Source organism: Rousettus aegyptiacus, unplaced genomic scaffold (genome assembly GCF_014176215.1).
Source record: "Rousettus aegyptiacus isolate mRouAeg1 unplaced genomic scaffold, mRouAeg1.p scaffold_m13_p_1, whole genome shotgun sequence".
Taxonomy (NCBI): domain Eukaryota; kingdom Metazoa; phylum Chordata; class Mammalia; order Chiroptera; family Pteropodidae; genus Rousettus; species Rousettus aegyptiacus.
Window position 1 is genome coordinate 35,082,062 of NW_023416284.1, and position 17,302 is coordinate 35,099,363.

Sequence of the window (17,302 nt, forward strand, 5' to 3'; positions counted from 1 at the left end):
TAATTCCACTGCCTTTCAAATCATCTTTCGATTATTTGTGGTTTTGCATAAATAATTATACGATTTGCATAAATAATTATGCAATAAATAATTTTTAAAAAAATGCCTTGCTTCATTAGCATTTGAGACTTATCTATTTTTTTTAGCCTAGTTACCCTCTCACTCTCTCCAAGGCAGATTTCTAGGCCAAGGGCAGGTCCCAGGAGTGATAGTGGAGCTACCTGAGAAAGAGACAGTAGAGAGAACAGGTTGTTGAGAATACTGACTTCCAGATCTTCAAGGCTAGTTACCCTATGCATTGGAAAGAGCATGGGTGTTTTTGTACATACAGACAGGAATTTGAATCCTGGTTCTGCCACTACCTAGTTGTGATTCTAGGCATTATTTAATTTCTCTTGAGTCTCAGTTTCCTCATCTGCAAAATAGGGCAAATACTATCAATTTTATAAAATTATTGTAAAGACTAAATGAGAAAATATATGTAAAACACCAAGTGGTGTCTGATACTTTGTAGATTCTTACTAAATACTGATTTCCTCACTGTCCTACTCTTTCTCTGAAGCTGGCAGGAGCTTATTCCTCGGGCCTGGATGCATAAATAATTATACAATTCGCATAATCAGGAACAGTCCTCACGAATGGTTATTTCTTTCTCTGGAAACAATGCCACTTTACATGTGTAGAGTGCTTTGTAACTCACAAAGCACTTTGTACCTGTGCTATCTCGCTTGAACTTTATAAACTTAAAGAAGCAAATAGAATGGGGTTATTATTCCCATTTTACAAATACAGGTGAACAGAGAGAAGTGACTAAGATCAGAGGGCTGTAGAATAGTGAAACTGGGAGTCATCTCCTTACTCCAAGCTCAACATTTCTTCCACTGTGCCCTCTCTGATCTTTAAAAATTGGCTAAGTAACTGGTTGCTTGGATTGGCTGAGGCTAAGGATCCTTGAGGCCATCTGTTGGCCCTCCTCACTTGCTCATCCTCATTTCTCAGTCTCCCTTTCATGAAGAATTTGCTTCGGCAGCAATTCTGCCTGCACTACCCCATACTTAATCATTTCTTTCACATGCCATCTCCTTGGTCTGCAACTAATTCATCTTCTTTCTTTGCCCCAATACCCAAATTACAATTTGCAGGCTTCCAGAAACAGAAAGGCTTCTAGGATTGGCTGTACTTGCCTGGGTTCGCACCCTTACTCATCAGCCCCTCAGACTCAGAGTGGCACTGCCCTACCTTGCACTTGACGACAGGCAGCTCGGAAAGAGGGTTCTTCGGGAGTTGGTGCAGCTGTGACCTTGGTTCCCCCGGCAAGACAAAAAGCTCCTTGAGGGCAGGGGTTGGGTCTTCCAGTTCTCTGGTCTCCCCAAGACAGGGCTCTGCCCACAGTGGGCGATCAAAGCTGCTGATTGCCTGACAGGGGGATGGACTGGATGACCTATGAGGTTACACTCAGCCTCCTGACTGCTATACTACCATGACACCTACTTCATCCACTTTGTGGTCCTTGCTCCCCCAACAAGCCATGTCCTATTGTGCTGCTTGGCCTTTGCACATGCTTCTTTCTGGAATGCCATTTTCCTTCTTCTCTACCTGGAAAACTGCTATTAGTCTTTTAAGGATACATTTCATCTGTCACCTCCTCTGTGAGGCATTTGCTGCCAAATTTCCCAAACAGAACAGCTCCCTTGTTGATGTTTACATAGCATTTGTTCAACAAATATTTACTGGGAGCCAGCTATGCTGTGCTAGGCACCAGGGAAAGAGAATAATCAGATAGTCCTGCCCTCAAGGAGCTCATGATCTAGTGGGAAGACCAATGAGTAAAAAGGTGAACTGACTAGGGTGTGACAGGCGCTGTGATGGAGAGAGTCTGTGGGAGAATAAAAATAGCCGGGGAAAAAAGCTTCCCAGAAGAGGGGGCTCCTGAGCTTCCACCATGGCCCGTTGCACACAGTTTTACAGTAGTAAGCGACTATCTCTAATTCCCACCAGCAACTTGGGAGCAAGTACATTCCTTTATTACTTTTGAACACTTGATATTGAATGTGGTGCTTAGCTCATAATTGGCATATGGTGTTTGTTGAAATGAATACATTTGAATTGAATGGCCAAAGTTACCCTTCCAGGCCAAAGGCTCTGAAAACTTACTCAGCAGAAAGAAAGACATTTGGAATTTTTCCTGCCAAGAAGAGCCTCTACGTACAAGATGGTCCTGATACCCTTGTACCCCAACTACCTGCCCTAGCATTTTTGTGTTCCCAGGGCCTAGAACAGTGCCTGGCACATGGTAGGTTCTTGATAAATGTCTGAAGGAAGGAAGCAAGGGAGAAAGGGAGGGAGGGAGGGAGGGAGGGGGGAAGGAAGGAAGGAAGGAAGGAAGGAAGGAAGGAAGGAAGGAAGGAAGGAAGGGCAGTAAGGAAAATAGGGAAGGAATATGGGAGGAAAGGAAGGAAGGAATTCTAGCAAGGAATACTTACTGCAGGATAGACATGGCCAATCTGAGTAGTTCTCCCTATGTGAAGCTCATCTTCATCCTCTTCTTCTGTTGTTTTTCTGTACACTGGGTTGTCAAAATTCATGCTTTTGGTGTTCTTCCGCTTCCAATTTCTCCAGATCAGGTAGCCACTCATGCACAGGAGGGCAATTACCCCTGGAGGAAGAGACACATTACATTGGACCTCCAGCCTGCTCCAGCCCCATTGGTCAGATGTCAGTGCAGCTGTTGCCACCTCTCTAATTTTATTGCCCTTGTTGCTCAGACTGTTTCTGTATTTTTTTTTTCTTCTATTGCTTGGAAGGCCTTCTCCCATCTTTTCCTTCACTAACTACTCATTCTTAAAGATCCAGCTCAAATGTGAAGTCTTGCTCAACTTTTTAAGGTAGAGTCAGTTGCTCCCTCACATATGTTCCCAGACCATGGTATCATACTTTATATATGTGTACCCCAAATGAGACTGTGCTCTCTGAGGGCGAATCGTGTCTTCTTCCTCTCTCTATGCCCAGTGCCTCTCACTGAGTGGGTAATCACTAACATGTGCTGACTGAATGAGTAACTTTCTTCACCATGTCTTTGCCCTAATGCTTCTGCTTTTATGGATTTCCCTAAGAAAACTATTTTCTCCCCATATTAGAGGGGATCTGCAAGAAAAGGCACATCTCTAGATAGAGTAGGGAAACACAGACTCTGAATTAGAATAAATGAATATATTAACAAATAAAGGAGAAAATTCCCAAACAGAGCCGGGCAAAAATGAGGCAAACAGCTTCATAAGATAATAAGTCTTTCTGAGTATTCACGTGGAGACCAGATAACAGCTATCCAGGATGCTATAGAGGGGGTTTCTACTTTGATAAGATTATAATAATTGATTATAATAATTGATACCCATTAAAGATAGAAACAAGGCACAGATGCTTTTTATCACTGCTACTACTTATTGTCTTGGAGATCTAGCTATGCAGTAAGACCAAATAAAAAGTTGAAGGGTACACATAGGGGAAAAGGAAAAACCAAACTGTTAATTCTTAACAGATATTGTACATTTGGAAAGATTAGAAAAGCAGATGAAAAACTTTTAGAAATAATTTTAGTTCGAAAAGAATTCACATAAAAATCATTGGCTTTTGTATTAATCAACAATAACTAATTAGAAAATGGAATGGAATAAGAATACATTTGTAATAGCCCAATAAAAACTATGAAATGCCTGGGATAACCTAATAAGAAAGTACAAGTCCTATATGTTCTACAACATTCTATTGAAGAATATAAAAGAAGGCTCAAATAGACATGTCATGTTCCTTGATGGGAAGCTTCAATATTTTAAAAATGTAAATTCTCTCCATATCAATTTATATATCAAAGAATAAGATCTCATCATAATTTTTATAGGATTAACAACATTATTCTGAAGTTCATCTAGAAGAAAAATTGAATAAAAGTAGCTAGGAAAATGTTGCAAGAATAATAATGCCCTATTAGACATTAAGACATCACAAAGTTGTACTTCTAATATATAGGAACAGACAAAAATTGGTGGAGAAGAATAAACAGCCTAGACACAGATCAAAGTATGTATAGGCCTGTAGTTTATAATTAAAGATGATAATTCAAGTCATAAGGAAAGGACTATTCAATAACAGTCTTGGGAAAACCTAGATAGGCATGTAGAAAAAAAGAGTTAAATCTCTACCTCACACCATACTCTAAAATAAATTCCAAAATGGATTAATATCTAAATACTAAAAAAAGTTTAAACTAGTAGAAAAACACATAGGGAGATATTTTAATAATTTAGAGTGAGGCAGACCTTCCTAAAGCAAGATATCCAGAAATAATAACACAAAAGATTAGCAAATCTGATACTTAAATTTTTAAATTTATGCATGGCAAAAGATACCATAAACAAATTTCAAGTGGTAGTATGGGAGAAACTATTTGTAGCATATGTTCCAAAGGTTTAATATCCATTACACATAAATATTTATATAAATATGTAAGAATAAGACAAAGAAGCCATAGAAAAATAAGAAAAGACCATGGATAAGCAATTTATTAGGATGAAATATAAATGGCCAATAAGCTTATGAAAATATACTGTAACTCACAGGGAAATACTTGAGAAAGAAAACTAATTTTTCATCTTTCAGATTTTCAGAAATTTAAAATTTTTGATTTTATCAGGGAAACAGCACACACATGCCTTTCTATAGAGCAGAGGATGTCAGGAAAGGGGTTGATTTCTCATTTACTAAACCATGCTCAGTGTATTTTCCACTTACTTTACTTAAAATTAGCCTGGAATAGTCTCACTATCATCTTTACTGTGGAAACTTTTCAAGGCCAATTCAAATGCCGTCTTCTCCAGGAATACCTCTCTCTCTCCTTCACAGAGCATTACGACACATTATAATATAATATGCATTAACGCCTCTCTTGTATCATTTTTTTAATGACTAAGTCTGATTAAAGACTAAAAGTGCTTAAAGTCTTTTACATTTCTTCCCTTGATCCCTGGCATTTGGCACAGTCCCTTGTACAGTGTAGAAATTGTTAAAATATTCATTCATTAACTCACCACCACATTGAGGATTTCCAGGCCAAGTGGGCAAAACAAATAAGGGAGATAAATCTATGTATGGACAATCACAATTCAAAGATCCAACCAAGAGATGAGGCTAGTATGAGAGACAGGATGAACAGGATACCATATGAACATGGGGAGGGGACAGAATGAATCAGCCCTATGGTTCTCTGTGAGGTTTAACCAAATATATTCTGGCGGTACTGAACTCCTTTCTAGTTGCAAACCCATCTACAACCCCCATGCCATTTTCCATTCCTGGCTTTGCTCATGCTGTCTTCACCGCCTGGGTTGCTCTTGCTCCTTCTTCACTTGGCTGACTCAGTTCAAATGTCATTTCCACTAGGAGACCTTCCCTGTCCACTTACCTTCTCCCTCAATTATAAGTTAGGTGCTCCTCAGCTCAGTACTTCCACTAAACCGCATTCGGCTTAATTTTAGGACTTGCCATGTCATAGTCAAATTATCTGTGTTATGTGTGTCTCTCCAATAAGCAAATCAACTTTTGGAGGACAGGAAACATGCCGTATCCATTTTAACCACCTTTCCTCCCCTTATCACACAGTCTGGTACATCATTGCTGCCTGTTGCTGCCCGGTAAATATTGAAAATGAATCAGAAAGAAGCAAGAAAGTATGATTAAAGGAACAGACAGCGCAGCGAGCAGTTCTGATTAATTCAACAAAAATTTTATTTACCATGTGCCACACACTGCTAGAAGCTGGAGAGAGTGGGGAGCAAGAGACACCAGCTCTGGCTTCATGGGGAAACGAGGGATGCATCTGGATGCTTGCCTGGGGCCAGGTCCTAAAGGGCCTCATGCACCAAGCTAAGAAACCAAATCAAATCAGGACTAAGAGACAGGCAGGAAGGCTGCTAGGGCAGGAAAAAAAGCCAGTGAGCTAAGTGCTCTACCCTTCTAGTGCTTTTCCCCAGACCTTGGGCAGGATCTCTCTTTTCTTCCCAATGACTTGGGGTCACACTCACCGATGGGCACAATGATCCCAATGACAGCAGCAGTGACCGTTGAGCCCATCTTGCCGCCTTCATTCCCATCTGTAAAATACAAACATTTGCAGAATGATGACTTTGTTTCTCATGGTCTGTTGTGGTCTGTCTGTCCAGTTTTAATAAAGTAATTAAAATGTGATGCAGTATTGTGTAGTGGAATCAAGAGCACAGACTCCTGGATCAAACTCCCTGGGTTCAAGTCCAGCTCTATTATTCACTACTTGTATGACCTTGTGCAAGTTATTATATATTATAAGCATTATATTTCTTTATCTTCAAAATGAGGATAATCATATTGCCTATCTCCTAGGCACATGGTGAAGATTAAATGAGATGATTCATGTAAAATGCTTACTTAGTGTCTGACACAGCCTTATCTAGTTCAAAGAGGGTAGGGAGTGGGGTAGAGGTTGTGAGACCTAACTAAAATAAAGTATATAAAATCATATTCTAAACTGAAAAGTACTTGGAATGTAGTTTCTAAAAAGTATGTTGTGCCATCATTTTCACTCTTATAACCATCTTCATTGTAACATTTGCATAGCACTTCGTAGTTTAGAAGGTATTTTTCCCTTGGATCCTCATTATAGCCTTTGAAGCATGAAAAGGAGCTATCATCTGCATTTACTGTAAGAGAGGGGATGACTGTCCCTGGAAGTGGCCCAGATGCCATCCTCCCAGTGTGTCTGTTTCTCCAAGTTACTCTAAAGGAATCTAAATATTAAGGGGAGAAAACAGCCACACCGTTTATACAGCTTACTGTGACACTGACGCTGACTTCTCTCTCTGGGGGCCGAGCAGACACTGGACAACAATACTCAAGCCTAGAGCAAGATGAAATCAGTGGGGAGACTCATACAGGCTCTGCCCTGTATGAAGGGAACTGGAATTCATACATGTTCCACCTGCCTCTCCAAACTTAAGGGTAAGTGCTCAACTTAGAAAATCCAGTTTCTGCTTACAGGACAGGCCGAATTAGAAAGGTGCTGCTGAGCTGCTTAGTTTCTGGGCCATGAATGTATGGGAAGGTTTATCCTCTGAAATGAACTCCCCTTGGCAGGTAACTCAATTAGAAAGGTATTTGCTGGTTAATGAGAAAGAACATTTCTAGCAGTGACAATTATTGCTCTTGATGATTTAATAAGTGGTAAACTTAATTACTTTTACCCCAGGGTTTGGAAGAAGGCACAAGCAGACTAGTTACGGATATTACTTTTTTAAGGAACCTACCAAGGGTGCTGAGAACTGGGACCATATCTTTTAAAGTTTCCAGATCTGAAGGACACTCTCCCATATACACATCAGTAACATGTGACACACAGACACACACCCAGAGTCAGCAGAGGCTGTGTGTGTGAGCACTTCTAACTTATACCACCACTTTTGCCTCTCATGGCATGTAGGAAAGGGGTTATTATTACATTTTATAGGTGAGGAAACTGAGGTTCAGAGACAGGAAGTAGATTCCCTTGAGACCCTCTATAAGTTAGGGGTATATAAGACTCCTAAAAGCAGGTGGGCACTCTGCCTCTCTCTACTTCTTCCTCAGAGATATCTAATATTCAGCTCTGATATGATCTTTCCTTCCCACATATTCTCCCATCCTGGCTTCCCATATCATGAAAGAAGGCAGAACTCATGTCCTTACAATGCTGGGAGTGGTTGCTGGTTGCAGGGCTTGGGGTAGACGGGCTGATGCTGGAAGCCCTGGGGACATTAACTGAGCTTGGGACCGCAGCTGCCAGGCTTGGTGTCTCTGTGCTGTGGTTCTGGTAGCTGGGGCTGTGGATGGTGGTCCCAGGGGCTCTTGTATCGGCTACTGTCCTCGTCGTGGTAGAGGCTAACGTCGTAGTTGAGGTAGATTGAGGTGCTGGAGGGGAAATACCATCGATGTCACATGGACAGATAATTCTGTTGCTTTAGTGCCTAAATTATTGCCTCTATGGGTTATACTATGAACACATCCTCATAGCTCAGCTCAAATGCCACTTCTGCGAAGGCTTCCCTAATCCTCCTGAATGGGCCGTGATCTTTTCTTTAGCTGAATCCCAAGAACTATGTCTGTGTTTCTACTGCACATTGATTTGATAAAGATGAGTCATTAAAAGAGTGCTGTAGAATTAGGTGTGGGCAAGACCACCATTAAAGTCTGGGAGGAGGGGAATCTAGAAGGATTTTACGCATATATTGTTAAACCATTAGGTTTAAATTCTCACTCCACTTTTACTAAGTAGATCTGGAAATCATAAGTGATGCAGCAGACTTATGCTCAAACAAAAGGCCTTGGCCGTGCATCAAGACTGGGGAATGAATATAAATTTATATGGTTGATGTATTAACTGTTAGTCCAAATCATATCACAAAAGGGTTTCTATGTAGTGTGTTAAGTTCTAGGTGAGAAATAGGCAAGCTCATAGTCACTTATATAGAAACAGAAATTAAAGCCAATGGGGATCAAGGGTTCTTAATTTGAGGTCCTCGGGGACACCAAGAAAGCCCCTGAAACTGAATTTAAAATGTTGTCTGTATATGTGCATTTTTCTTAGGAGTGAGAAGAGAAACCTTTGTTAGGACCCTGGGAGACACCAGCATCCAAGGAAGGTAAAGAAAAGGAACTTGCAGAGGCAATATGAAGCCAGAGCAGGTGGAGGAAAACCAGGGGTGTACAGTGTCCCAGAAGCCAAGGGAGAATTTCAGCAGGATGAGGTCTGGCATGGCCAGGGGCTACCCTTCCTGGTAGGTCTGCTTACCTCGGTAACACCTCTTCATATCTGGGCCCAGCCACATTGTGTCAGGACAGGCACACGTGTACTTGGGAGAGTGGCTGGAGATCTGAGGAGCAGGAAGGCACAGGTACTCGCAGCCTCCATTGGGCTGGGCACTCAGCTCACAGGCATCTGCAGCTAATGGCAGAGAGAGAGATTGAGAGATTGCGAGACTGAAAGAGACAGAGAGAGAAAGAGGAGAGAGAGAGAGAAAGAGGAGAGAGAGAGAAAGAGGAGAGAGAGAGAGAGAGAGAGAGAGAGAGAGAGAGAGAGAGAGAGAGAGAAACATAGATAGAGAGATAGATAGATAGAGAGATAGAGAGAGAGAGAGATAGGCCATAGATGGGACATGCCGGGTCTTCTCTTCTCCCAAGGATAAGGCCCTTCCTACGGGGCTTGCTCAAAAAGCTCTCTACTACTGTTACTGGCCACCTTCCAGGACTGTACCTGGAGTGTTATCCTCACACTTTCACCTAATCCTGACAATGGCTCTGAGAGGTGGGTATTATACCCCAAATTGACAGATAAATGATACCTAGGCTCAAAGAAAAAACTTGTCAGAGCTGTACCTCTAGTAATTTTGGAGACAATTTAAACTGAGGTCTGTCGGACTCCTGAGTTTAGGTTTTGGTTCTGCCACCTGCTAACCATATTTTACCTCTCTGAGCTACACTTTCTTCAATTGTTAAATGGGAACAGTAATACTTACACTTTGTAGGATTAGCAAAAATAGGGCATTTATGTATTTATACCCAGCCTTATTTCACCAAGAGCTTGAGGCCAAAATGAGATAAAATATGTGACAGCAAAGCACCCTACGAACTAGAGGGATTGCTGCCATTATTACTGGGGTGCTGAGACATTGTTATATGAACATGAATGCAGCCTGCCTAGTGGAGGCAAAGGACATGGGCAGGGGACCTGGGACCAGGAAGGGCTCACCTCTTGGCTGCTTCAGCTCATGGAAGATGACAATGTCATGTGGGTTGTTGAGGTTCTCGGCTAGGACAGAGATTTCCAGGCCATTGAGCCGATTTGCACTGAAAATGGCCTCATTCTCCAAGTCTGTCCAGAATACCTTGTCCTGTGGGATACAGATGCAGCAGATGGGAGGCCTAGAGTCTAAAATCATAACCTCAATCTTAGGGCTCAGCCCCAAATCGTAGTCATAAGAACTACCCTGCCATCTCCCCTGAGCTCTCCTGTCCACAGATTCAGTGGGACTCTCAGCCTTTCATCTGTGACGTATGCTCCGGTTCCCTTCTGTCTCAGAGGGTTAGTTGGTGAATCTGTGCTTTGGCTTGAAGGCTGAGCTAGGCCAGCTCCCTGGAGCCCAGCAGAGACCCAAGGTTGGGTCTCAATTAGCTATTACTATTACTAGGGCCCAGGACCAAGATTAGAGGGCATGTGTGAGCTGCTGACTATTCCCTGTTGAGCCTTCTATAGTCTCTGGGTAGAATACACATGCATCCAATGGTTAGTCCATCCAAGCCTGAATGCGCATCTATAGACAGATCTACATTGACAGGTGAGACCATGCAGCCTCATGCACAGGTCTGGACATATACCCACATGCTCGTCTACACACAAAAAGGCACACTTGGACCTAAACAAGGATTTGTCTAAGTACTGGTATACATATTTACACTCAGAAGTACCAGCACATACAGGAATACACACTTTTAAATGGATACATTTATGTACACACATGCACATACATATACTTAACATATACATGCCAAAAATATACATAAGCACGTATGGGTCTGAACACACCTGTCTTTTGAAGCAGGGGCTGGATTTGAAGGTGGGGCTTTGCCCATAGATTCAGAGCAGTGCTGAGTGATGTCGCTCCAAGCAAATATTGCCAGTGCCCACCACAGACCTCTGTCCCCTTGCTTTCCCTCCCCTTGGTGGCAGAGTTAGTTATGGGGAAGAGGTAGGTGTGTGAGACCTTGGTTAGTTTTGGCTTCCTTGTTCCCCGAGGAGAAAGGTTATTAGGATCAGAACACAGGAGGGTCTCTTGTCTCTTCACCCCCCTAAGAGCTTCTTGAGGACTGGGATGCTATCTGACTCACTTCTGTGAACCCAGGGTCCAGCAAAGATCAATAAAAGTGTGCTGAGTTGAATGGCATCTCTCAGGCCATTTCCAATACATGATTCTAAGGAAATGTAAATTCCTTCTTCCCTTCCTCCCTTTATTGGGTACCTTCTGTATATGTGGGCATAGTGCTGGGTGCTGAGGGTTCAGAGAGAAAACATACATGGTCTAGCAACTTACCTATGAGCGGTGCTCTGAGAGAGTGTTCTTAGGAAGGGAGTACAGAAAAGGCTACCAGGTAGAGACAATGGGCTGTAAAGCCTTTGCATGGAGGCAGCTCACAGAGTGTGCACAAACAAGTCATTTGGCTTCCCTGCCCCTTTGTTTGCATTTGGACAAGTCTCAGGGAGTTGTCCTTTTTGAATAAGCCTTTTCTAGGCTTTGGCTTCCTAATAGGGCCAAGGCTCCCTTTGCGGGGCTTACCTCAAACACAGCTATCCCAAAAGGGTGGCTAAGGAAGTCAGGGGAGGAAATCAGCATCTTTCTGTTGCCTCCGCTGAAGTCAATGCTGGACAGCTGATGCAGCTTGGAGTCTACCCAGTATAAGCGCTGGTTCAGCAAATCTTGGGGAGGAAAAGGGGATGGAGGATAAGGTCATGAGCCTGCTCCCTGGCTCAGAAGCCTTGATCTCTGCTTCTCTGTGCCCCATCCCTGCCCACATCTCCAGGCCCAGCCTCAGACTGAGGCCAGCCTGGGGCAACCATCAGGAAACACATGCACTGGCACTATGAGGGGATGCAGAAATAAGACCCATGGGGCTCGGGGTGGTGGTCAGGACCAGGTGCTAGAATAGCCCCCAGTCTAGGAAGGCAGGGCTCACCCAGGGTGATTCCGTTGGGCCACTCAATATTGTCTGACACGAGTATTTGCCGGTCCACACCATTGAGCCCGGACTTCTCAATCTTTGCTTGATACCCCCAGTCAGACCAATACATGAACCTAAAAGAGAGAAGAACCTCAGTGGGCTTTTTATCAAGGACATAATTCAGGTGGTCTGTATCACAAGGGCTCAATGACCCAATGAATAGTGAAGATTATGCTTAGTGGGGACTGCGAAGACCTCTGAAATCCATTGGAACCATCAAATATTAAAGTTAGCAGGTGATTTAGCTTTCATATCATCTAAGTCCTGGGAAGCCTGTATTCCCCAAGTGTCCACCCAGCCTCAGCTGGACAGCCTGGGAGCCCATCCTCACTTCTGGTAGCTCCAACTAGAACACTAGCATGCCAGAGCAGGAAGGGCCTTTGTCAACTCTCTCTTACTTTTCCAGTCTACAGAGGAGAAAACAGATGACCTACTCAGGATTACACAGCTAGAACTGTCTAAGGCTTCTCTCTCTTTTTTCTTGAATGTTTATCGAGTACTTACTATGTGCCAGGCACTGGGCTGAGTGGTTTCATCTCATGTACTTATATCAGGACTATGGAGGAAGAGGGGCATATTTGGGAATAGGAGAAAAAAAAGTCAAACGAAATGGAAAAAAAACCAAATTCTAATATGCAGAGCTGTCCCAAAATGAAATAGGCCCCAGGTGAAGTAATGAGCTCCCATCTGAAAGTGTGTGAGCAGCCATCAGATGCATACCTGCAGCATACAGCAGCCTGAGGACAGACTTCCTGCCCTAGGAGCTTCTAGGCAATATCTAGAACCCTGCTTTACTTTGAGATGCTCTGATATGATGAGCGAGCGGCAGAGTCCCAAGAACTCTGATGACCAATGCTGAAAGAATCCTTGGTCGGGGGTTAATAGGCTGAGGGGCCTGCGCGAACTTTCTTCCCTTGGGCTGTGTCTGAGTGACCCAGAGCCTTCCAAAGCCCTCAAGAGAGCTCTTATGACAGACACGTGAGGACTGAGTACATATAGTGGGAGTTCTAGGTGGGGACACTCACCCTCGCAGGGGGTCAACAGCGATTGCCCGGGGTTCACTGAGGTCCTGGCTGAAAAGAGTGCATCGCCGGCCACCATCAACTGTGGCCACTGAGATGGTCTTGTTGCCCGAGTCTGTCCAGTAGATGTGCTTGTGGACCCAATCCACCGCCAGGCCCTCTGGAGAGTGCAGCTGCTTGTCAATGAGCACCTCCTGCTCTGCTGGGTCACTGGCCTTGTCCATGTAGGCGCTAGGAGCAACCAGAGCTGACCATAGTGCAGGCGTTCTACCCACGCACCCCTCTGGAGTTGCCTATGCGCCCTTCCCCTCTCTTCCTGTGGGCCATGGCAGTGCATTTTAGAGGAACTTGGCTAATTTCTATTCAACACATTCCCTGGGCCACCATACAGGTGGAATCAGTGTATAGGTTTGAATCGGCCATAGCCTCTGGCCTGGAGGAGCCCAGCTTAATGGGGGATGGAAATTTAGTCAGATCATTACAGTACAATGTGATTACGGAAAGTATGGAGACTACATCATCCTGGAGGGCTGGAGGAGGCTTTGTAGTTGGGTCCTGAAGGACTAGTTCACTAGGAACACAAAAGACAGCAGAGGGAACAGCATGTGCAAATGTCTAGAGGTATGTGTTCTAGAGTATTGAATAAGGTGAGATATTCAGTGGGGATAGAGCTGGGTAGGTGGGATAAAAGACTGGAAGTAAATGTAGGCAGGGGCCGCATCCTGACAGGCTCTGCATGGCACACTAAGGAGTTAGGACTTTTCCGGGAGAGGGTAACTGAACAGGTCAGAGGACAGGGTCAGATGAGCATATTAGATCACTGTGGCACCTGTGGACTATGAGATGGATTGGAAAGGGAGGGAATGAAGGCTGATTAGGAGGCTGTTACTGCATCTAGGTAAGAGATAGAGGGTCTGCAGAAGGCTTGTGCCGGTGACAATGGAGGGCAGGGGCTGAAAATACAGTAGACACTGAGGCAACATTAATGAGAACTTCTGTCCCCCAAATACTGTTTTTCTCAAGTTTTTTTCTTCTCCCCATAACTTCTCTCTGGGCAGTTAGTTCCACAGTGCCCACTGCCATCCATAAGTATGACTCTCCTATTACCACAACTCTCCGAAACCCTAGATCGTAAAGCCCTCCTCCGATATCTCAGGGACACCTTGAACTCAATACAACCAAAGCTGCTCATCCCTATTCCCCTCAATCTCAGCCAGTTGTCCAGACTGCCCAACCCCCACCCAACCCTTCTCGACTTTCACCTAAGATGCTAGAACTACCATACACAAAACCTCCTAAACCAGCACCTAAAAATCCCAGAATGAACCTGGAGTCATTTGGACTCTTCTTCCTCAGCCCCATATCCAGTCTGTCATCAAATCCTGCCTCTTTTAGTTATAAAAGTTATATGGGCTTTTAGTTATATGGGCAAGTACTGCTCTAGCTGTCTCTCTCTCTCTCTCCGTGTGTGTGTGTGTGTGTGTGTGTGTGTGTGTGTGTGTGTGAACTGAGTACGTGTCTCTGTGTTGGGACATGTGGTAGGCATCGAGATGTCGGTGAGTAGCACTTGGTATATTTCCATCTATCCATTCATTGATCCATCCATCCACCTACCCACCCATCCCATAATTCTTTCAACAGTGCCTGGTCATCAGTAGTTCTGCCAAGCGGATGGATCTCAGGACAAAGAGAGGACATGATTACCAAAAGGGGGCCAAGACATGCAGGGAGGCAGGCTTGTGGTATTTGAAAAAACCTAGGAGAGAACTTCGTGTGTGAAGAGTCTTCCTGAGACTCAAAGTCCACAGGCTGTGGTGTCACAAATCCAGTGACAGGCCGGACTGCAGGTAGTGCATCCAGGAAGATTTTCCTGACTCTCTGATTGGGTGAGAGGCTGCCTCTATATGTTCCCCTCATGCTCATCACAGTGGATGTCACTATGTTATGAGTGGGATCCTCCAGGCAGGACCAGGTCTGAGTCATCTTTAAATCTCTAGGATCCAACACACAGATATGTGAGCTGCTTTGAAAGTCTTCACCAAAGCCAGGGATTTCTTCCCTTTTGTCTCAACTGAACATTTCCTGTGTCTTGCACTTCCCCATTGGGCCACCAGAGGTCAGTCAAAGCCCAAGAGTGTGGAGCTCAAAGCCGCTCTCCCAATCCTCAGCATTTAATGCCAGGTGGGTGAAGTCCTTGCAATTCCACAGTCACTACGATCCTCTGTCCCTTCCCAAGCCCCATCTCTATTCCGGGAAATCTTTGAGGCAGAGGAAGCACAGAGGCCACCCTTCCTCTTCTCTCCATCAGTTCCTACCCTGGCGGCAGGATACCTGCCACTGCTCACCTGTAGATCTTGCGGTAAGAGAGGTCACACCAGTAGATGCGATTGGTGGCAACTTCGACATCCAGAGCCACAACATTCTTGAGCATAGGGATGAGGCGTGAGTAGTCTCGCTTTACCAGGTCTATCCTCCGCACTTCGTGCCGGTTAGTGAAGATTAGGGACGGGCTTCTGCCAGCTGCCATTCAGGGAAGTTGAGAGAGAAGGGGTCAGTGCAAGAGGTGGGGAATCTGGAGACCAAGCCTCTATTACTGACCTCATTTTCCTGTAGAATAGGAGTGACAATTCCTATCTCATAGGTTAGGGGAGCAGATGAAATAATGGGTACAAAAAGCATAAGATGCAAAGGACCACGATTTTTATTCTATTAGATAAAAACTCTCCCCAAATTTTTTATGACTCCTCATTTCCGCCTCAGGCTTGCACTGATGGCCTTCCACAGTGTGACCCCAAGCTCCCTGTACAGCCTCATCACTTAGTCTTCTAACCCACTTTGATTCTAGCCACCAGACTACCTGTCATTACCTAGCCACGGCAGAGTTCTGCTGCCTCAGGGCTTTTGCTTGAGCTGTCCTCTCTACTTAAAATGCATTTCTCCCTAGCAACTAACACTTCCTCTGCTTAGGGCCCCACTGCAATAGTTCAAGAAGGGGTAATGCCAGCATTAACTTTTAGAAAGATGACTGAGGCTCCAGCATGGAGGACTGACATCAGAGCTGGATGTAAGACAAGAGGGACGAGATTCAGGGAGGTCATTGTGAGTCTTTAGTTTATGTAGAGTATGTATTTGGGGACATGACAATAGATGAAGCTGCAGAGGATGGCAGAGGCCAGACCACAAAGGGTCCTGTGAGCTAGGTGAAAAGTTTACACTTTATTCTGAGCCAATAGCAAGGATGGGATGTATGTAATATATGACACAGATTTTATATGTGCAATGAAGACAACATTCAACTGCTCATGTAAACATAAAATCCATTTTTAGATTTAAGATTAGATTTTAGGAAGATCATCAGTGACCTAGAAATTGCTGGCTACTCCATATGGAGGGTCACTGTCCCACGGGCCTATGAGGGCCCAGCACTTAACACAGACCGCCAGTCCCCCAGCATGTTTTTAGATTGTCAGACCTCTCTCAGGCACAGATAATGTCTGATAGCAACACCTGTACCTGCCTGTGCCTTCACCTCTTCTTATTTTCCAGCTGACACTTCTGGCCACCTGATCCCTGTCACTGTGCATCTTGCCAGGCTAATGTGTTCCCAAGGGGCAGGGTGGGACTAGCACAGAGCCGTGTGGGGCCTGCGGCTGGGTGTGTGACCTGTGTGTAGAGATGGAGACTATTTCAAAGTACAGCAGGGGTGACGGAGGGCATGGTACAAACATAGAAAAATAGGGCTCCAAGCGCAGAAAGGAGAAAGGAGGAAAAGTGGCTTCAAGGTCCAGCTCTGCCACTGACTAACTATGCGATTTTTCTCACTCCGAAATGAGAGCAATGGCACTTTATCTTCCTGAAGGTAGGAGCTGGATTACAGAGTATCTTGAGGTGGATTTTACTAAGAGCCGTGACTCTGACAGGAACCCAGTATATTTATGATTTGAGTTTTTGTGTAATGGCACTTTAGATATTCATCTAAATATGGGGGGGTTTTGTGTCTACATGGAAAATTGTGTGTTATCTGCACTGCACATATATAATCCGTGTTGTATATTACTGTGTCCCCTGTGGGGGTAAGAACAGGTTACATGTTACATATGACATATTAATGTATGTGCTGTATATTGCACAGTTTGGGTGGCATGTTTTTGGGTTTATGGGCTACATGTCAATTATTATAGCTACTATATTGTTATAACCTATACACTGTGCACTATATTTGTACATCTGAACTCCATGCTCGTAGATCCAACTGCCTACTCAAATACCTCCACTTAGATGTCTAGTTTTCTTAAATTAACATGTCCAAAGCAATCTAATATTCCCCACCATCTTTTTCAACTCTGTAAATAGCAATCCTATTTTTCCTGTTCTTGGCCAAAAATCTCGGAGTCAGCTTTGACATTAATTTCTCTTACATCCCACATTTAATTCACAAGTAAATCTTG

At 44.1% G+C, this 17,302-nt stretch overlaps 1 protein-coding gene across 19 annotated transcripts in view; it reads right to left on the minus strand.

The window, feature by feature from the left end:
- LRP8 (LDL receptor related protein 8) overlaps positions 1–17,302 on the minus strand; it is a 73,605-nt gene that overhangs the window by 5,792 nt on the left and 50,511 nt on the right. For 11 of the 19 annotated variants that reach the window (XR_001593914.2, XM_016120400.2, XM_016120399.2 and 8 more), the window contains 10 exons: positions 15,200–15,374; positions 12,858–13,085; positions 11,788–11,906; positions 11,391–11,530; positions 9,809–9,950; positions 8,852–9,004; positions 7,750–7,971; positions 6,078–6,146; positions 2,484–2,656; positions 1,240–1,416 (listed from right to left, as the gene is read on the minus strand). Coding sequence is in view for 16 of the 19 variants with exons in the window: in XM_016120400.2 (XP_015975886.2) it covers positions 1,240–1,416; positions 2,484–2,656; positions 6,078–6,146; positions 7,750–7,971; positions 8,852–9,004; positions 9,809–9,950; positions 11,391–11,530; positions 11,788–11,906; positions 12,858–13,085; positions 15,200–15,374 (1,598 nt within the window). In the remaining 3 variants the exon portion in view is untranslated. The remainder of the gene's footprint in view (positions 1–1,239; positions 1,417–2,483; positions 2,657–6,077; positions 6,147–7,749; positions 7,972–8,851; positions 9,005–9,808; positions 9,951–11,390; positions 11,531–11,787; positions 11,907–12,857; positions 13,086–15,199; positions 15,375–17,302) is intronic. The other 8 variants (XR_004954997.1, XM_016120409.2, XM_036234215.1 and 5 more) reach the window with 4 other exon arrangements.